Source organism: Gossypium raimondii, chromosome 4, assembly GCF_025698545.1.
Source record: "Gossypium raimondii isolate GPD5lz chromosome 4, ASM2569854v1, whole genome shotgun sequence".
NCBI lineage: Eukaryota > Viridiplantae > Streptophyta > Magnoliopsida > Malvales > Malvaceae > Gossypium > Gossypium raimondii.
The window spans coordinates 42,138,355-42,159,749 of NC_068568.1; the positions used below are offsets into that span (position 1 = coordinate 42,138,355).

At 31.1% G+C, this 21,395-nt stretch overlaps 2 protein-coding genes across 4 annotated transcripts; both read left to right on the plus strand.

The window, feature by feature from the left end:
• The first annotated feature begins 8,965 nt into the window (after positions 1–8,965).
• LOC105780009 (WAT1-related protein At5g40240) lies at positions 8,966–10,950 on the plus strand. The gene is made up of 7 exons (XM_012604067.2): positions 8,966–9,179; positions 9,269–9,334; positions 9,467–9,580; positions 9,740–9,977; positions 10,096–10,254; positions 10,346–10,497; positions 10,615–10,950. The coding sequence occupies exons 1-7, from the start codon at positions 8,989–8,991 to the stop codon at positions 10,754–10,756; spliced, it is 1,062 nt and encodes a 353-aa protein (XP_012459521.1). The 5' UTR covers positions 8,966–8,988; the 3' UTR covers positions 10,757–10,950.
• Positions 10,951–17,292: 6,342 nt separating this feature from the next.
• Positions 17,293–19,500, plus strand: LOC105780010 (WAT1-related protein At5g40240). Of its 3 annotated transcripts, XM_052629644.1 has the most exons (7): positions 17,298–17,566; positions 17,984–18,049; positions 18,156–18,269; positions 18,436–18,661; positions 18,749–18,907; positions 18,988–19,136; positions 19,211–19,500. In XM_052629644.1, the coding sequence occupies exons 1-7, from the start codon at positions 17,376–17,378 to the stop codon at positions 19,335–19,337; spliced, it is 1,032 nt and encodes a 343-aa protein (XP_052485604.1). In that variant the 5' UTR covers positions 17,298–17,375; the 3' UTR covers positions 19,338–19,500. The 3 variants fall into 3 exon arrangements, with proteins under 3 accessions (XP_012459522.2, XP_052485605.1, XP_052485604.1); XM_012604068.2 differs by lacking the exon at positions 18,749–18,907 and having other exon boundaries at positions 17,293–17,566; XM_052629645.1 differs by lacking the exon at positions 17,984–18,049 and having other exon boundaries at positions 17,297–17,566.
• The last annotated feature ends 1,895 nt before the right edge of the window (positions 19,501–21,395 follow it).

Genomic DNA, 21,395 nt, shown 5'->3' on the forward strand with positions numbered 1-21,395 from the left:
AATTCTAAGTTAAATTATAATTATTTATAAAGTTAATTTAGTAATATGATAAAAAAATAAAGGGTATTGTTGTCAGTTGAAAAGTTTTTCCAAACTCATGTCTTTATATATATACATAAATATGTATATAATAAAAATAATAGATTTTATTTTTGCGTTTTATTTTCTTTATGAATTTATAAATGTACAAGCTCAATTTAGCCCAGGCCCAGCACACTCAAAACAGACAAGAAAAGAAACCAAAAATAATAAACAGACCAGCCCAAATGCAAGCCCAAAAACCCACCTAAACTCAATACCCTAAAATAGACCCAAAATAGCCCAACCAGGCCCAAAACCCATTAAACAAATTAGGGTTTCAGCTTTTTTAAAACCCTAGCTAGCCCTAGCTGCCTCTGCCACCCCACTTACCACCGACCCACCGCCATCGTCACATCACCTACCACCGCGCCCATCGAGTGCCTGCAAAATCAAGAGAAAGAAATGATAGCAAGCAAAAAATAAAAGAAATATGTAAAAAGATGGCTATAAAAAGAGCCATTTTGAACCGATTGTAGTCTCTCTCATTTTTTTTTATATACAAATAGATTCGAAAAAAAAACAAACAGATTTACTTCAAAGGTGATTCCCGTTCCTATTACTTTGTTCTTGAGTTTTTATTTATTTTACTTTTTTTTACTTTTTTTTGAGTTTTTTTTTCCTCTTTCGAAATACATATACATATTTTTTTTCTCAAAAAGAACAGTTTATATACATACATAAATATACAAAAATAAAAAAATCTTACCTTTGAACTTTTCGGCCGCTGCGTACGGCGGCCGGTGCGGTGACGACGTGATGGCGACGCGAAGGAGCCAAGGCAGCCCTTTGGCCAGAATCTGGACTTCATCCAGAGAAAAGGGGACACCTTTTTTCCTTTCTTTCTTTTCAGACTACAGGGAATGATTTTTTCCCTCAAAAATTAGCTTTTATACCCCAGTAAAACGACGTCGTTTTGGTTGGCGTCCTTGAGCTTGAAATAGCGTCGTTTTGGCCTTAGGATTCGCGTGTTAACCTAGCCCGCAAGGAGGATCTGCGTGTTTTGTCGGAAGGGCTAATTTCACTTCTAGCCCTTCCGTTTTTAAATGCTTTTTCAATTAGGTTTTATTTTTTAAAATTTTACCCCAGAATTTGTTATGTTTACAATTCAGCCCCTATTTGAACTGCGTCGTTTTGTAGGAGAAGGAGTTATTACCCTTTCAGTCCTTCCCTGTTATTCGTGCATTCAAATTAGTCCTTTTCCTTTTATTTATTTCGAATCCGCCTCAAATTTTTCGTTTTTACTTCAATTTAGTCCATTTTCTTGTTATTTTTGTAACAGCCCGATTTTGGGTCTAGATGGAACAGTGGTTTCGGGACCACAAATCCGATGAGGAAAAATTTATTTTAAAATTATGACATGAGTTGCATTATGATAGGAATGTTGCATGAAAATACTGATATGAAAATTTTATCGAATTAGTGATTAATTAAGGAAATGACCTATTTGTATAAAATGTAGAGTTTGAATTCTAGAAGCTAGAAGGGTTAACTAGCTATGAAATTGTAATACCCCGAAAATTACTATAGTAAGAAAGTAAGATAATATCTCCGATATAGTAAAATAAGGAAATAAAGTGCTAAAAAGGGGTAATTTTGAGTTATGGCAATATTGGGAAGTATATTATAACATATTAATTCAAGAAAGGATTAAATTGCAAAAGTGAGAAAAGTTTTGTTACCCAAGAGTAAATACTCAAAAGTTGAGGGGTTAAAGTGTAAATATGAAAAAGTTGAAGGACCAATGGTGTAAATATTTTAAGGGTGGAATAATCTAGAAACTAAGAAAAATGGATGGATTAGGACCAAATTGAAAAATGTGAAGAAGTTTGAGGGACTAAATCACAATTTTACCAAATTAAGTGATGACTCAAGGATGGAATTTTAAAAGATCATAAAGGGAAAAATGGTCAATTAGAAGAGAGAGAAATCTAGAAGATAATGATGATGAAGAAGATATTTCAAATTAATAAATAAATAAATATTAGTTTATTAATATTTTAATTTGATTTTTTTAAAATGATATTATTTTATTATTATTAATTTACTTAGTATATATATATGTGGAAAGAAGGATGAAAAGCATCCATCCCCCACCATTTTTGCATGCATTAACGTGAGAAGAAGAGGGGAAGAAAGAAAGCTTTGTTTTCTTTACAATTTGGTCCTTTCACCAAAAATCCACCATTTTCACTTAGAAATCAAAAGAATTTCCATATCCGTCAAGAGAGAAAGATAACAAGGAGACTATGGGGAGCTAGAATATCAATATAGATTCAAGAAATAGAAGTTGGAGGAGGGAGAAAATCAAGTTAAAGATTGAAATCAATGGCATAAGGTAAGAACATCAAGATTTTTACATACTTTTGAGTTTGATATTATTGAAAAAGTAGGAAATTAATGTGAAGGTAAAGTTTCATTGTATAAGGTTCTATATTCTTGTTATGTTAGTAAAGGGAAATAAGAGAAACTGATGGAAAATATTGAAGAGAAAGGAAAGGAAAGTGTTAGAAATTTAGTTATCAACATTTTACACTAAAATAGTTTTGAAACAGCAGCAGTAGTGTGACTTTGAAAATCTACCAAAAATCATTTAAATTGAATTAGAGGATGAAAAAATATGAAATTAAAGCACTGTTGAGTCTAGTATCTCATAGAAGAAACGGTGTAAGCAATGGAATTGTAAATTATGAGATATAATAGGTTTTGTGAGATAAGGTCAGAATGATTTCGGGTTCCCCTATACTGACTTTGGAAAATCATAAAAAATTGGAGAAAAATAATTAGAGGCTTAAATTTATATGTTTAAATCCTTACTGAGTCTATTTTTAATATAAATAAATGGTAACATCATTAAAATTCTGTACGAGGAGATAGTTAATTTTTAGTGAAGAAGGGTCGGAACTGTCAGACAGCAGAACAGGGATGACTTTAAAGAATAAAATGTACTTATTGGCTAAAAAAAAATTCTAAAAATTTTATGGTAAGAAGATATGTGAGTGCAGTTTCAGGGAAAATTAACAGATCTTAATTTTTAGTTCTGTAGCTCAATATATAAATAATTTAGTGACTACGACTCAAGTGGACAGCTTTGAATGAATATATAAGTAAATGGTGAAATTATAGATAATGTTACCTATAAGCATGTTATATACATTAAGGATGTGGAATGGAGAGAAGGAGGAGGAAAATATATGATTACTCAACTAGCATGAGTTTTCATTAAAAATGGCCAATTTACATGTTTTAGGTTCAGTGGCTAAATTGAACAAATGTGACACTTTAAGGGTAAATTTGTAAAAATGTCAAAAAGTGACCAAATTGCATGAAATGAATTGTTTTATTATTTAAATTACTAAATTGAATGAAATATTAATTTAGATCAAGATTGGGTGGAAATTCGAGAAAAAAATAGAAATTTTTCAAAATGTCCCTGAATTTTGGTATTTCTGCAATTTAGCCTGGTAAGTTTGTATGAACCATATTTTGTGTAATTTTAATTGAATTGAATGCTATTTGGTAATGAATATTATATATATGTGTGTTTTATTATTGGAATTGAATTATTATTGGTAATATGTATAATTATTAGAAGTTTTGAAATGATTATCGGAAGCTCGATTGGGTTGGAAGCTTGTTGGAGATATATCACATTATCCATTGGTTCTATCGGTAATTTTGGATAATTTGATTCTGGTTATAATGACTTGTATAAGTTAAATTGGTTAATGTTATCTCATAAATGTTCGATTTTGATTGGTTATAAATATGAATGCTTGATGGAATGAAATGCTATGGAATGAAATGGTATGGAATGGAACGAAATGGAATGAAATAAAATAAAATTTAAAAAAAAAATATGAATGAATTGTGTATAAATCGGTCACATGCTCGATCATAATCGATAAACGTTGAGTTAAATGGTAAATCTGAATTAGTATTGAATTTAATGATATTGGATTATATGTGAATTATATAAAAATTTCCATTGCTAGTGAAATTGATTTGAATTGTGAACGTGAGAATTTGTGAATTTAATGAAATGAAAATGAAGCATTGAATTGTTAAGATTTGTGAATTGCATGAATATGTATCGGGTCTCGTAGGCCCTAATTATTATGAATATAATATTTTGAAAATACATTGTGAAGAATTACAAAAACATGTTAAAAATTTGAAGAGTTTTAATTTGGATGAAATTCTATGACTCGATTTAATACGTTTACAAGTGTATGTTTCGGTAATGCCTCGTACCCTATTCCGACGTCGAATACGGGTTAGGGGTGTTACAATTTTAGCTATTTTATTATTTATTTAATTATTTTAATGTTATTATCATTATTATATTATACCATTAATCTTGTATTATTATTATTATTTACTTATTTATACCCTTTTAAATTTCAAATTTTGTTATATATATATATATACATGCACACATTTTTACAATATATATGCATATTTTTATAATTTATATATATGTACATACTTACATACTTTTATAATTTATAATTTATATACATATCTATATATATCTGTATACGTATTTTTGAATTTTCATAAATATATATACATACTTATATATTTTTCTTATTATATCTTATAATATATATATGTACATGTAGATATCTTTTTACATTTTATAATTTTATTCATTTTATTTATTTACGTATTTATTTACGTTTTCATTATTATGTTTTACTTTTATTTGCTTATGTACTTGTTATTTTGTATGCTATTTACTTATCTTATTTTCGTTGCTATTGCTCGTATCATTTTTACACCATTGTATACATTGTTGTTTCGTTATGCATACCAACGACGTAATTTGGTTTCACATTTTTTACTACGACCTCGTGTTTTATCTTTTACTCGATATATCAAAATCTGTTTCAAATAAATAACATTTCGTATTTTGATATTCAAAAAAGTCGTATCCTAACTTACGGGGTTTTGATTTTCCCAATAAAACTAAATATACGAATCTTTTCAAGCAAATTTTTACGATCTCGGGATTTAACAAAAGATCACGTTCTAACTTACGGGTCATGATTTATCTTCTAAACCCGAGATAATCGAATGTCTCTCAAATAAATAAGTTTTCGGCATGTATTCTCGTATCGGGAATTCAAGATATTGTGTCTTAACTTACGGGATGTAATTCTTTCTCGATTAACGTGAAAATATGCCTCTGTCTCAAAAATTTTCAATATTTTGACAAAGGATCGTATGTTTAAAATTCTTCAAAGTTTTCAATCTTCGACACTAAGACACTAATTAATCAACTAGGTACCAATTCCGGGCGTCACGAGGGTGCTAATCCTTCCTCATATGTAACCGACTCCCGAACTCGTTTTTCTAAAATTCGTGGACCAAAATCGTTGTTTTAATAAAATTAAATCATTTATTAAAAACAACCACTTTTCGAGGTGACCCGGTCACACCTCATCAAAAAAGATTGGTGGCGACTCCCATATTCGTTTTTCATTTTCAAAATCTAAGTCGACCCCGTTTTCACAAAAAAAATGGTGTCAACAATAAACACTTGTTTTTTAGCTAAAGGTTAATCAAAGTTTGATTCAATAAATTCGTAAGACTTAATTTGTATTTTAATCATTCTTTGTTCTTTGGTATTCACTCATATTCTATTTTAATTATAATTGTTTAGGTTTGTTAAATATTCAACTAGTATTAATTGCTTAGAACGCTTACTTTGTCATATAAAATAACTGTTCGTAATTGTTTAATTCATTATAATACTAGTGATGAACTACATAAATTGTTTATGTTGTAGTTTATGATTATGTGGTATGGATGTGTGAGCTATCTTAAAAAAAACCCTATTGGTGAGTTTGCTGGTTAGAATTAGGTCTCTCTAGTTCTTAATGTTGTTAGTAATTTAAACTTTGGGCGTTGAGTTACAAGGTTATTTATCGGTTAGAGAAGTAATTTCAAACGAGTTACCTCTTAGTTACTGAACAAGTAAGGAGAGATTGGTTGCCCGACACTTAGTCAGCAACTAGAACTAATTTACTAAAGGCATTAAAAACATCATTGCATCAATGGTTGAATCTATGAATCAAAAGGAGATTTTACCTTTGGGTAGAATTTTTTACCATTGATTTTTCTAAAACGTTTGATTATTTCTTTCTTTGTTTTAGTTTTTAATTTAAAATTGGTTTTTTTTAAAATACTTTTTTATTTACTTTTCTATTTTTCTTAAAAATAAAATTATTACCAATCTTTGTGGAAATGACCCTATTTTTGCTTTTACTAATTTCATATTTTCAAGTAGATTTTATTTTATAGGTCTCGACAGCCTATCTGCAATGACTTTGGTATTTTAGTTTATCTACTCGTCTATGAAGATAATTTTATTGTGACCGAAAATAATTCAACAATTGTTCAACAAATTATTTCTATTTCATAGAAATTTGCACTTAAAAACTTGTTTCATTAATAATTTTTCTTGGGGTTGACATAATATCAACTACGGATGATCTATTCTGTCATAAAGCAAATACATTTAGAATATACTAATGATATAGCGATGCAAGGCAATAAAGGAGTACTTACTCAAATGATCTCCTCTCACCATTACAAGCTTCAAGATAAGTCTAACCCTACTGATGCTACTATATATTGAATAAATATTGGGAAACTCCAATATACTTCATTTACAAGACTTGATATTTTGTTTGTTGTGAACAGACTTTCTTAATTTAAGCATGCTCTATTCTCCATACATTGGAAGGGAGTGAAATGAATTCTTCGGTAATTGGAAAAAACCCTTTAGCTATGATCTTTGGTTCACTCGTCATATGGATTCAAGTCTTTATATGTACTCAAAGCAAGTGACCACACCAATCATAGTTCGATAATTAGTTTTAATTTTTTTTTTGGTCAAAATCCAATAAGATGATTCTCAAAGAAACAACTTACTATTGCCTGCTCCTCCACTATCTCATCCCCTGAAAACCTTTTTTGACAATCACAGTGCAATATCTCACAATCAACATCCAGTTTTGCATAGCAAAATGAAGTATCTTGAGGTGGATTTACATTTCTTTTGTGATCATGTTCAAGAAAAAAAAAATTGAATATCACTCACATTTCTGCTACTGACCAAATTGTTGATACATTTATAAAAGCACTACCCAAAATAACTTTCATGCGTAACCTCAACAAGTTAGGCATCACTCCACAAACTCCAACTTGAGATGGCGTATCAATTGACCAAATCATTTAAAAACAAATATTTCTTATTTGAAATTTATTTGATTTAACTCATTTTATCTAAGAATTTTATTAATAGCTTGTGTATAAACATGTACTCATTTAAACAAAAAATCACAGCTCTCTTGTTTACTTATTTTTAATCATTATTTACAAAATTTTACTTTTAATTATTGGATTCTACATCCACCTACAACAATATTGTATTAGATTTTAGTTTATGAAATCTTGTAGTTTAATTCAACAAATTTTATAATCGTGTCACATGATACACCCTTTTTCTAAACTAATTGCACATTGGTTGTAAGGAAATCCATAAATGCACCACATGTTCTCTCCATACATATTTTAAAGTTTAGACTACGGTAGTTATTCGGTTTGATGTCACACTTGAATAATCAAAGCCAATTACTGGAATTAAGAATTTTTAATACAATACTGAATGAACTAAATCATTAAAATAAATCAATCAGAGTTATCATGCATCACAAGTTTTGACCATTGAAATAAGCAGCCTTTAAAGCCACCACATGCAATGCAAGATTGAGATATTTTCTTTTATTTCTATCTCAGATTGAATCAAGTTTTACTTTCATATTCTGACTTTAAAAAGAAAATTAAATATATAATTATATTCTACATGAATTCGGGTAGAGCTAAACTATGAAAATTTAAAGAAAAAGATAAATAATCATCCATCATAAACTCCTTTGGTATAGAAAATTTGTATGTACATTGAAGAAAATTTTCCTTTCCGATCAATAAATGAATAAAAACAACAAACAAAGAACGTGCATGAATGACATTGAAAATAAGATATAGTCCAACCCTGCACCAGCTAATTAAATAAGCCAATAAATGATGATTTTGTTCAAAGATTTGACTCTCCATTAACAAGAAAGATAAAACTCTTTTACTTCTTCTATGACATTCAATTCCAGTAAGTATTAGGAAATTTATATTTTATCATTTAATTTCAAAAAGTTATGAAATGGTTTGCTATTAGAAAGTTCGGTTAGTAAGTTCTAAATGATTATTCGATGATCAGTACAGTAGATTAACATCTATTGATGAGTAGAAAAACATATCTTAGATCCAAATCAGTCCAACAATTAATCTCAGAGATTGGAGAAGAAAGTTGTATTATTTTGGTTCACAAGTTCGTGGTGTTTAAAGCTGTTTCGTGAAAAAAAAAACTGTAGAAAGGAAGAGGGAAGAGGAAAGAGAACTTTTGATTGGTGTAAACGGTGTGAATAGAGAAGGCCATACAATAGTGATTTTAACAACCCAGTGATTAAAATGAAAACTTTCAAATCGTTCAGTAACCACTTTATAACTTTTTGAAGTTGAGTGAGCATAACATAAAATTATTAATAGTTTAACAACTTTGGGTGTAATTTACCCTAAAAATAAAAGGGATAAGAATGCAACATTTCATTATGGCTACTCGTTAAATGGGAATTTATTTGGTTCATATAGTTACATTTAAGAAGTGAGAAATAATTAAACAACCAAAAAAAAGATGTGAGAAATAATGAATCTGAACCTTTGTATTTAAGGTATTTTTTTTTCTATTTTCAAATTACGCTCTCGAAGATACTAAGGAGTGGGAGTGTATATATATAATGGAGGCAGCAAAACTAAATAATGGTATTTTAGATACAAGAAAGGGAAATGGCAGGAAAGTGGGGGTACAGGGATGTTGTACCAATAACAGCCATGGTCGCAGTGGAATGCTCTGATGTAGTCTTAAGCATTCTATTCAAAGCTGCTTCTTTGAAAGGAATGAGCTATTTCGTCTACATTGCCTATTGTTATGTTTTAGCTACCCTTGTTTTCGTCCCTTTAGCCTTCCTATCAAACAGGTATTTCTTTTTTGCTCTTTCAACTCTCATCAAATCTTTTGATAGAAATTGTTTTCTTTTTTTCTAACATATCTTGTTTGTTTATGCAGGAAAAAATTGCTTATTCCATTGGAATTCCCTCTTATCTCCAGAATTTGCCTTCTTGGGCTTCTTGGGTATGTATGGAAGTACTCCATTATGTATATAAATCTGTAAATTTCTGGGTTTTTCTTGTGATTGTCAAAGATTACAATGTGCTTATGAAAGGAAGAAAAATAAAACCATGATTGTTCATGTTTTGGAGACAGGTTTTCAGGTCAAGTATGTGCTTATAAAGGTTTAGAACTTGGGTCCCCAACTCTTGCTTCAGCCATCAGCAATCTTGCACCAGCTTTTACCTTCATACTTGCTGTCCTCTTCAGGTTTTTCATTTATTCTATTTTTTTGTCATTATAAAGTTAATAAATAAGATTGCACCAGCTCCAAGCAAATTGTTTCATGTTTATGATCTTTCCATGCTTAACCTATTTCCTGAATGGTCCCTTAACTTTTCTCCCCACTTTTATTTTTTGCATAACAAGGATAGAAAAAGTATCATTTACAAGTTCAACAGCTCAAGCTAAAATAATTGGCACCCTAACTTCAATATCTGGTGCTTTGCTGATCGTTCTCTACAAAGGCCCCAAAGTTATTCCATCTTCAACATCTTCATCTGTTTCACTTCAATGGCCTCTTGAGTCAACTCAATCAAATTGGGTCATTGGTGGTCTCCTTGAAGCTCTTGCATATCTTTTCTTTTCATTCTGGTATATTGTTCAGGTAAATCGATATATCCAAGCCCCCCCCCCCAACCCAGAAATCTCTATATTCATATCATGTTAGTGATATATTTGTAAGGTTTTGGCATGTTTGTATGATCTTGTTTTGTCCTGTACAGTCCAAAGTAATGAAGATATACCCAGAAGAGATTACTGTGAATGTGTATTACAACATGTCAGTGGCCATTATAGCTCTAGCAGCATGCTTAATAAAAGAACAGAACTTGAGTTCTTGGACATTACATCCTAGCATATCAGTTGTTTCGGTCCTATACTCGGTAAGAACATAGTTAATGATAAAATTGCAACAGTGAAGCACAATAATTTGCAGGATCTGAATGTTAAGTTTGTTGTTAATAACTTGTTTAGGGACTTTTCGGGTTCCCATTCAGCTCCGGTGTTCATACATGGGGCGTACGCGTGAAGGGGCCTGTTTTCGTTGCAATTTTCCGACCAACTTCCATTGTCATTGCAGTTATTATGAGTGCCATTTTCCTTGGTGAAGCAGTGTATCTTGGAAGGTAATAAAAAAGTTTTTTGTGCAAACGCGGCTAAAAATGCCGCTAAAACCTATTTTAATGTAAATTTACATTTCTACTTTGTTTGGTTTTACAATTTAATCAAACTTGGTTTTGCAGTGTCATTGGAGGGGTGATCTTAACTATTGGTCTTTATGCTGTACTATGGGGAAAAGCAAAAGAAGAAGAAATGAAAGATGATGGCTCTGGTTTAAGCACCAAAGCCCCTCTGCTGAAATCCCAAAATGTGGAAGAAAATTAGAATAAATGTTCTCAAAAGAAAAAAGGTAGCTGGTTAATGTAGTTCAATGCTTCCATATTGGGAAGCAAAATGTAGCTCATCAAATGATATAGTCTTTCATTACCTAAAAAGGCTTAATTTGCTGGATCAGATTTGAGAATGATGATCATCATCACTTCTATCACCAGATTATTTGAATTTCAGGTTTTTGGCAATTATTATGATTATAATTATGATGCTCATATTATTATTATTTAATTATTTCAAATTCAACCCTCAACCTAAAAAATATTAAATTAACCATTTGATTTACGTTAAGCTTTATAAACTAATGGAACTAGCAATTAGTTAGAATAAATTTCATTTCAACTTTTAGGGAATAAATTTTATTTTTAAATAATCGTCTTTCATTTTAATTGGAACTAAAATGAATTAGATGTAAATATTTTTTGTATAATTTGGTTTTTTTTTTACCAACAATTTGTCAAAAGTCTACATTATACATGACCAACTAAAAGCATCTCTAATCGAATGTAGGAATTTAGATAATTTTAATTAAAGCTTAAACATTACATATTTTAAATATACTATTCATAAATAGAGGTGTTCATAGGTCGAGTCAGGTTCAGGTTGGACCCAACCAAAATTTTAGGTCTGTTTGTTAGGCTTGGCTTGGCCCGAAAAATGGGCCTAAAATTTTTTCCAAGCCCAATCCAAATAAAAATGCTAAAATTCGGGCCCAGTTTGGCCCACCCGTATTAATTTTTATATTATTTTTTATATAAATTTTTAAAAATATATATATTACATCAAAAATACTAAAAACATTAAAATAAATGTTTCTCAACAAATTGAAAATAAATTTAAAAAAACATGCATACTTCAATAACACTAAGATAGGTGCAACTTAACAAGCAAATTCCTCTAAAACAGTAACAAAATTACCAATAAAACAAGAGTTAAACAATATCCAAACAAGAGCAACAAAATAGTAGGAACATAATAGTGAAATAATAGAAAAATAGTAAAAAAAATAAGAAGAAAATAGCAACAAAATAGTTTTGCATATTCTAGTTGGGCTCAAGCCAAAAAAAGCCTTACCCAATTTTTTGCTCAATCTCATTTTTCGGGCCTATATTTTTACCCAAACTTTTCCACTTTTCGGGCAGACCTACCATGGACAAGTTATTCATAAGTTTGTTTTTGTTGCTATCTTAAGTGACTTATTTGCTTAAAATGAAAACTACAATGGAGGTGCTAGATTGAAGTGGCTACTACGGCTTGTCATTGCGAAAACTATATAAAATAACAATGATAATAAATAAACAACACAAAAGGTTTGTTTACGCAATTCAGTTTCACTACGTTTGCAAACCTTAACTTAGTGAGTAATTTCACTATATTTAATCCATGACACAATAAGTGATTCACACTCTATCACTCTCTAAGTATAGAGATCTCACATTTGCACCTAAAGACTAGAGAACGTACCTCCAAATCATACCCTTTAGAACTTGTGGAATAAACACTCTATAATGATTACAATAAAAGTTTGTACTCTTTCACAAAAACAATTTCTCAAAATGAACATATTAGAATGCACTCAATAAATTCTCATATATAACCTAGACAAGCCTTAAAGCATATATCAATTTCAGCTTGCTAACATAGAATCTAAGTGAATATAAGGTAACTCCTTGAAACTAGCTATTACATCAATAACAATCAAAGCACAATCAATCAAAGATATGCTCTCCAAAATCAACAACACTATCTCCATCAAATCTCTACATTCTAAGGAATTAATTAATTCACACAAATCCAATCCAATTCAATCTTCAAATACCAAGGATTGGTTTCCATAGATGGACCAAAGTATCTTCAATAACATAGCATATTAACAAGTCCAAAGATTTTCTTCATTAAATTGCCAAACCAAATAAGACAAGTTTTTAACCACCTTAGTGGTAGTCTACTGTTGGCACTACCAAGTGCCACTCAGCAACTCTCAGCTCATTTTGCCTCAACAATCTCCCCTTTTGACAATTTGTTGAACAAAATAAAAATATATAGGAAACTAAACATAGTAGTCACCAATAGCTCCCTCTCGGCACAAACCTCACTCTACTAAACTCAACTTAGAACATAACACAATAATTTTGAACCATCAATGTTGTGTCTAGAATTAACACTAACAATCGAAATGCTAAATTATATCTAAGTAGCAAATAGGTAAAGTGCATCAAAGTAAACAACCACCATAGCAAAATATCATCATAGTTCCAAGTCAGTTATAATAGCATCATCGAATAAGTATCATCATCTCAATTATATAGGCCAGATCAAATATAAGTTCAAAAGAAAAAGAAATCACCACCACAAGGTTTGATACATCTTCAATGTCAACAACATCTTCTAGAAACGTAAACAACTTCATCAAATAGCAAACGGACATATATCTATATAGCATAACAACAACAATCCCAACACATCATAGAAACCAACACTCAAACTAATAGCTTCCATATCCACTCTACTCTTCATCTATTCTATACTCTACTTCCCTTTTTATTCAACAAGCTTACCAATCATAATCTCTTGATTAGACCAAGGAAAAACGAATGTTGAAGAATATGGGGATTAAACTAATACAAACAAGTAAGAGTGAGTCGGTTCATTGAATCAGGAGTACAAGATCACTAAATTGAGTGAACAATTATGCAAGGACCACTTGCTTTGTAGATCCTTCTTTAGAGCAACCTTTTTGTCCCTAATATGTTGAATGATCCTTATCTCAGCCTTTATCCTGACTATATCTCAATTATGAGATTCAATAGTGGATGTCAAATGATCAATCATCCTTCTGTTGAATCCTTCTTCATTGCCCGAAAAGCTAGTAGAAGTGGGCATTTCTGCCTCCCTTGTAGTACTTGTTGCTTCATGGTTTACTTGTCTTTTTTGCTTAACAGCTTCTTTACCTACCTACTCTGCTGGCTCTACACTAGCATGCTTACCTTCTAGCTAGTTAAGAGATAACTTTAGCTTAAGAACTGTCCTCTAACATTTTTTAGTGATTTTTACAATATTTGAATTTTGCAATGTTAGTACTTGAAAAATAAAATATGGAAGTGGTAAGAGGTTTCTAGCATGTATATTATCAGCATGACTTACCACTTGATCAAATATCAATTGTGCCACATCAAACTCAATCATCTCCATTGCTTTTCTTTATCAACAAGTTGCCTTACGAATCACTAAATCTCTTCGTGTGTTTATGACCTAATTTGTTATTTCAATAGCAAACAATGAAGCATATATAATGAACAATGAAGAATCTCTAATGCTTTCTTTTTTAAGCCAAGACTGGTAGATGTTGTTGGTAATGTCAATAATAGTGGCATCCAAGGATTTATCCAGTTCAACCATGTTTCTATTGAAGCATTTAAGCACCCTCTGGATTAACTCTCAGTTGAACTCATACCAATAGCTTTTGACATACACCTTTTGGTGTAATTTTCTCCTTGAATCAGTGATTGAGACCTGCAAATTTGAATAGAACTCCAAAACAAGCACTCTCACATATGGCTTCATAAATGAAGTAGTGGCAATTAGACCATTGTTTTTTAAAAAAGGTTTCAATGTCTTGTTCAGCCAAACTTGCATCTTCGATTTTTTGCTCCTTCATGAATCCCTTTGTTCTAAAGGTCATGTATCTGTTTAGGCAATCTGGTGTTAGAAATACCAAATCCTTCTTGGCCAAAAGCATTTATTCCTCTACTTTTGTCTTTGCCACTATATTAGCAGCATTGTTAGAACACTCTCTTTCTAAGCTTCTTATTTCTTTGGATGGTAGACTTTGTTATCATATGCTTCTTAGACTTAACCTTTGATGAAATAATTTTTTTAGAGGAACATTTTCCTCAAAACTTGCATCTAAATTGGAACTTGAACCAGAACCAGTGAACAATTCATCAGACGAGTCAGAATCTTCTTCACTCGAACTTTCATCTTCCTTTTATCTTTTCTGGGATAGCTTGGGGGCAACATGAGTATTCCCTTTCTTCTTCTTCTTCTTCTTCTTCTTCTTCTTCTTCTTCTTTTTACTCTCAACCAGAGCCTTCAACTATTGATTTTCCACAGATTTGGTCCTTCTCCTTAAGGGGGCAGAGGATGTGACCACTAGTTTAGTCATTTTTGTGACCACAACTTTATCAAGAATCTCTTTTAGAACATCGTTAGGCACATTCTCAATCACACGAGCCTCGTGCTCCACAATATTAGTCACAAAATCAAACTTATCAATAATAATAGCGAAGATATTAACATCGACATTTAGAGTAACATTTACAAGTGTTTTGTCAAGAATAGTATCAACATCACCTTGAGAAATCATTGCATCAATTAAGGATTCCATCTTTCCTTTGTGGCGTGCTCTACTAATTCTGTCTGGTAAAATGTGCTATTCACCCTTATGATAAGTTCTAGATAAATTCTGATTGTTCTATGATAGATACTGTTATGATAAGGTTATGAAACTTCTAAGGTTATTTTGGTTGAATTAGATATAGGAAGTTTTAAAAAGAAGTGTGTATCAATATGTTAAAGAGGTATCCACCATATCTGAATAATGCCATGTCTTCTTCTAAAATATTATGGAATCTAAGTCTTTTTTTATTATGGGTATCTTGGGTTCTGTAATAAAGTGGTAAGGAATTCATCTGAATGATTTGTGTAGTACATTATCAGTATGAGTTGGTATGGTATCTAACCAATGTATGATTTGATTAGTAGACCAATGGTATTCAGATCTGCATAAGTATTTGCCAAATGTGTATGTAACCGTCAGTGTTTAGTATTTGTGGACAACTGTTCTGGAATGAGTGTATGTGTGGAGAGATAGTTTGTATCAAGTGGGCTCTAAAGAGATATTCTTTTGAATGGTACTTTTATGGTTAAAAGAATGAATAGATCAGTGAAATGTCTGGAAGGACCTTAAGTTAGTCAGTTTAGAATAAATTTGTATGTTAAGAGTATGGTTGTTGGCAAGTAAGTGTAAGCCAAAACTGTAATGTTATCCGTCGATATAGAAGTGTTCAGAGGGAAAGTTGGCACACAAATTATCTTTAAATATTATAGAACCCGCCAAGGTATTTTGTAGTAAAGCTCACTAAGTTCTCTTGAACTTACAATATCTATTATTGTTTCAAGTATTGTGGTAAGAGAATGCGCCATGAGGGACGACACCAGGATAGCGACGAAGTGGGTTATTATGTATACAGTAGAAAAGTGGCGTAGATTGGGGTTACACCTTAAGAGTCTATCTTTAATAAACTTTTATACTGTAATGAGTTGTAACAAGTTTAGTGTAAATTTTTATATTTAATACTTTTCTTTGTTCTCAAATCTTAAGTCTCTCAATTAAGTTAATAAGAAAAATGTTTTAAGTAAGGATTGTTTGTCAATTGTTCGATATTTTGTTAAGTATCATGTGTAGTAACACTTGACATCTGGACCGGTGAATTGGGTCGGTTTGAGGGCATTACAATAACAATTTGATGTTTTGTAATAATTTTCATAATTTTTTTAATTTTAAATTATTTGTTGAATTTTGTGTACTACTAATGATTAGTTAGCTAGGAATATGTTTAACTTACAAAAAAAATCGCTAAATGAATTTATTTGATGAAATTTGAAATTTTACAAAAAAATGACACACACTTATATTGAATTTTGGGATATTGTTAGCGACCTTTTATATCATTATAAATTTATCATACATGTATACGTGTGGAAACTACATATTTAGAATATATGAGTGTATTTAAAATAACATACAATAAATAATAAGGTGTATAGCTTGAAACTAATTAATAATTACACATGCAATGTATACGAATGAAAAATATAGATCAAATTGAAAGTAAAGCGAAATTTAAACATATAAATACATTAAATTGAGAATATTAAATGTTCTAGAAATGTTTGTGATGATGTTGTCATCAATCTTGAGTTGATGGCGAGTCAACTTATGACATCAACTCAATCGACAATATTATTAATATATACAATTTACGGAGGTAATAATGTTTACATAATAAAATTAAAATGTATAAAATATTAAAACAAACTTTTAGTTGAGGGTAAATTTAAGGTATTTCTAATACACTTGGCTTGGGTTCATATCTCTTAAGATGTATATCTTTTATTGTTTATTTTAAAATTAAAAAAATTAAAATACTCTCGGATGATATAATTTACTTTAAATTAAAAAAAAGACATTTTAGTAATTTTTCTAACGAATTGTATTTGATTGACTCATAGCACCAAATCAAACAGAGTGTAAATAATAGTATAAATTTATGATTTAATCAAATAAATAAATTGAAATAAATATTACTTAAGATATTTTTTGGGCCAACTGCCATTAATTATTGGTGCAAGTTGAATGGCTGAACATATATTAGTGGAGATATTTATCATATGTCACAATCGTTGTTACCATAATCATTATTTAATTATAACCTAATGTTATTTATAAAAGACAAATTTAACATGAAAGAAAAAGATTCCCCATTTTTGTAGTCCTTTTGACTATTGTATATTATTCTTGAGAAATACCATTGAGAAGCAGGAGATTCAGATGGCAAGAAGGTACTGCTACAACGATGTTCTGCCATTAACAGCCATGGTTGCAATAGAGTGCACTAATGTAGGGCTAAACGTTCTATTCAAAAAAGCAACTTCAAAGGGGATGAGCTACTTCATCTTCATTACTTACACTTACGCTATTGGAGCTCTTCTTCTCCTCCCTTTATCCTTCCTCTTTCCCAGGTCATCTTTTACGTTTTTTCTTTGCCCAGATTTGGTTATTACTCTACTTTTCCAATTTTATAATTTTAATTTTGGTATTAAATTTATTAGATCAAGTTATGTTATTAGGTTTGTATGATACCTAAGTTGTAAATTTAGTTATTTTTTTAATTTTATATTTTAAAATTATAATTATGATATTTATAGTGATAATATAAAATTTTAAAAAAATAATTTAACTTAATAAATTTAATAACTATAATTTAGAGAAAAATAAAATTTTAATAATTAAAAATAATTTAATTAAAATGCAAATACTAAATCCATACATAAAACTAATAGAAGAATTTAATAATTTTGTTTTCTTAATATTATCAAGGCATTTTTTACAGTTATGACCACTCAACACCATTGAAAATTAGCTTGTTTGTAGTGCAGTGGACAGGTGCTTCCCTCATTGAAATTCCACCTTGGCTTTAGAATTTTCCTACTTGGCCTTATTGGGTATTGAATCACTGTAAATATTTTCTCACATGTGATCATATATATTTTCGATTCTTGGAAAGATTTCTATCTAAGAGTGTTTTTTTTTTTCCTTTTCTGGGGGCAGGTTTTTTGCTCAAGTATGTGCATATACGGGTATAGATTATAGCAACCCAACTCTTGCTTCTACTATCAGTAATCTCTCACCAGCTTTTACCTTCATACTTGCGGTTCTTTTCAGGTTTCTTCCTCTTTCTAATCAAACCAAACACCGATTCTGATTCTAATATTCAATTCAGAGTAATAGTTAAATAAATTTTGAGTGGATTTTATTAGATTTAAAAAAAAAAGCACTAAACATTAATTTTTATTGTTTCTACCTTTGATTTGATGCTAAAAATAACAAGATTGGAAAGAGTAGCATTGAGAAGCTCAACCAGTCAAGCTAAAATCATGGGGACCATAGCATCAATTTCAGGCGCATTATTAGTTGTTCTTTACAAAGGCCCCCAAGTTTTTTCCTCTCCATCACCATCTTCTACTTTACTTCAACCTTCATATTCAAATTGGGTCATTGGTGGGATCCTACTTGCTGTTGCCTATCTTCTATTTTCGATTCGGTACATTATCCAGGTAAATCATACATCTCTAAGCACTCCTCTACAATGTTGAAAACTTTCGAATAAACTGAACTGAACTTGGGATTTTGGAATCTCCCAGACCCAAGTTATGGAGATTTACCCAGCTGAATTGCTTGTTGCATTGTTTTACAACATATGTGGGGCAATTATCTCTGCACCGGTTTCCTTAATAGCAGAATCTGAGTTAAGTTCTTGGATGCTAAGGCCTAGTGTTGCGGTTATTGCAGTCCTATACTCTGTAAGAAGTTAGAACTACAATTTAGTAGCCATGTATGACATATATTTGGACATGTTTGAAAACTTTTTAAAATTGTGTAGGGTGTACTCCAAGCCTTTAGCACATTTGCGATCTCATGGGGGCTGCATTTGAAAGGACCTGTCTACATTGCAATATTCAAACCAGTATCAATCGCCATTGCTGCTTTTATGAGTGCCATTTTCCTGGGTGATTCCCTGTATCTTGGAAGGTACTGTTTTCCATAGTTTTCATGTTAGAATCATTTGAGAAGCAATCTATATAAATTCTATCTTAATTTTGCAGTATTATTGGAGCAATTATTATATCAATAGGATTTTATGCTGTGATATGGGGAAAAGCAAAAGAAGATGAAAGGACTACATCTAGCAGCAAGGTTCCTCTGTTGAAAGTGGAAGAGAATGTAGAATAGCTCAAATGATTCATTAATGGTATAGGAAATCAGAGTTTAAGGAATCATCTGTAATTAGTTTTTGTTTTATCAATGTTGAGCTGATGAAGGATGATCATCATTGTAACTAAAATAAGGAGGATTAAGATATTATGGGGTTAGGATCCATTTTCATTCATTTCAATTGGGCGATCCAAGCTTCATATCTATCAAATATTTTTAGAATGAAAGGCAAAGCCAATAAAAATGGCGACGACAAAAAGGCCAGAATTTTAGGGGTGGAAAAACACTTGGATAAAAATGTAGAAGATGAAATTTGATGTCGTGAAGCAAGGAAACGCATCCTTGATTTGCGTTAGATGAGTTTGGTGGGTGTAATGTCTTGTTCAAAATGAGAGTGTGGATGACATGTTCTCTTTCTAAATTTAGGTTGGTTTCAACCCCTACTTTTCCCTTTCTATAAAGTCTATTATTCCATTTTGTAACCACTTTAAATTTAAATTTTGAAATTGGATTTCAGATAAAAAAAATTTTGTATCATTGAATAAAAAAAATCTCGATTTACATGTTAAATTTAATTATTGATTTTTTAAAAAATACAAATTGTCGAAGCCACTTTTTGAAAGCAAAAATTAGTCGACTTGGATTTTTAAAAAACGAAAAAAATGGGAGTCACCACCGACATTTTTTTTTTGAGGTGTGGTCGGATCACCCTACAATTCAATCGTTTTGATAAAACGTTTTGATTTTATTAAAATAATGATTTTGTTCTGCGAAATTCTAGAAAAACGGGTTCGGGAGTCGGTTACATGCAAGGAAGGATTAGCACCCTCGTTATGCCCAAATTGGTACCTAATTGATTAATTAATGTCTTAATGTCGAAAAATTAAAAATTTAAAAATATGATCCTTTAGTTAAAATTACTTTTAAAATTTCAAGAAGGGTGATTTCTCGTTAATCGAGAAAAAGAATTATATCCTGTGAATTAAGACACAATATCTTAAATTCCGAAACAAGAATGAACACCAAAAATTTATTTACTTTTAAAAGTTTTGATCGTCCTGGTTTCGGAAAAGAGATTATATCCCGTAAGTTGGAACATGGTCCTTTCTTGATTCCCGATATAATTTTTAAGAAATGTGCCTTTTAAAGAAAAAGGTTCATATATTTGAAATTATCAAAAAATTGAGACCCGATAAGTTAGGGTACGATCTTTTCAAAAATCTCAAATACTGAGTGTTACATTATCTTGGAAACTTTTGGATAAAAATGATTTCGAAACTTAAGTCATATTAAACATAATTTTTGAGCAAATAAAGCGTGGTGGAAATGATAATATACAATGCGAAGTGATAATTCGTAAACCAAAATGTACTCTAATGGATGACAAATAATCGATAAGTACAAATAAGCAATACAATACACATAAGGGCTGTAAGAACCCATTTTTTCCCGGCCCATAAACCAACAAAATAAACCAAATAAAAATAATAATAATATAAAAAATTAAATTATTAACAGTCCAAATTACCAACCAAGTAGATTAAGCCCAAACCCGATTACAAAATCCAAAGTCCCAAGCCTAAACTGTTAACCCAATACCAGCTTGACCCACTAAACCCAATGGCCCAAATCACCTAAGCCCAAAGCCACAAGCGAAACCCTAGCAGCTAGGGTGAGCAGCCAGCGCCGCAGCCACTAGGGCTTTCCTTTGGCCCCACGAGCCTCGCACGCCTCAGCCGCCGCTCCAGCAAGCCTCCGAGCCGAGCCACGCCACCGCCAGGGACCACGCCTTCACGCATTGCACCGCACCACGTCCTCATACGCCCGTATACCTGCAACAACACGCACACAACAATAGACAACAAAAGCAGAAAACGCAACGAACGTAAAAAAGAGAATAGCAGAGAAATAGCAGGTTTTTTAGAAAAATTACCTGTAAAGTTTCTATGATTTTTTTGGCTATAAAGCCGTTTTCGAAATTGTAAAAGGGGTTCCCTTTTTTTTAAAGGAAGATCGAATGTAAAAACACCCACACACCGAGATTGAATACAAAAAGAAATCAAAAACAAGTTTCGA

Bases quoted from the DNA above. Each gene is read 5' to 3' on its own strand.
- LOC105780009 (XM_012604067.2), top strand. From the start codon at position 8,989: ATGGCAGGAAAGTGGGGGTACAGGGATGTTGTACCAATAACAGCCATG. The intron at 9,581-9,739 runs GTTTTTCATTTA...TTGCATAACAAG, and splicing joins ATACTTGCTGTCCTCTTCAG to GATAGAAAAAGTATCATTTA. The intron at 9,978-10,095 runs GTAAATCGATAT...TGTCCTGTACAG, and splicing joins CATTCTGGTATATTGTTCAG to TCCAAAGTAATGAAGATATA.
- LOC105780010 (XM_052629644.1), top strand. From the start codon at position 17,376: ATGGCAAGAAGGTACTGCTACAACGATGTTCTGCCATTAACAGCCATG. The intron at 18,662-18,748 runs GTAAATCATACA...GGAATCTCCCAG, and splicing joins CGATTCGGTACATTATCCAG to ACCCAAGTTATGGAGATTTA. The intron at 18,908-18,987 runs GTAAGAAGTTAG...AAAATTGTGTAG, and splicing joins TTATTGCAGTCCTATACTCT to GGTGTACTCCAAGCCTTTAG.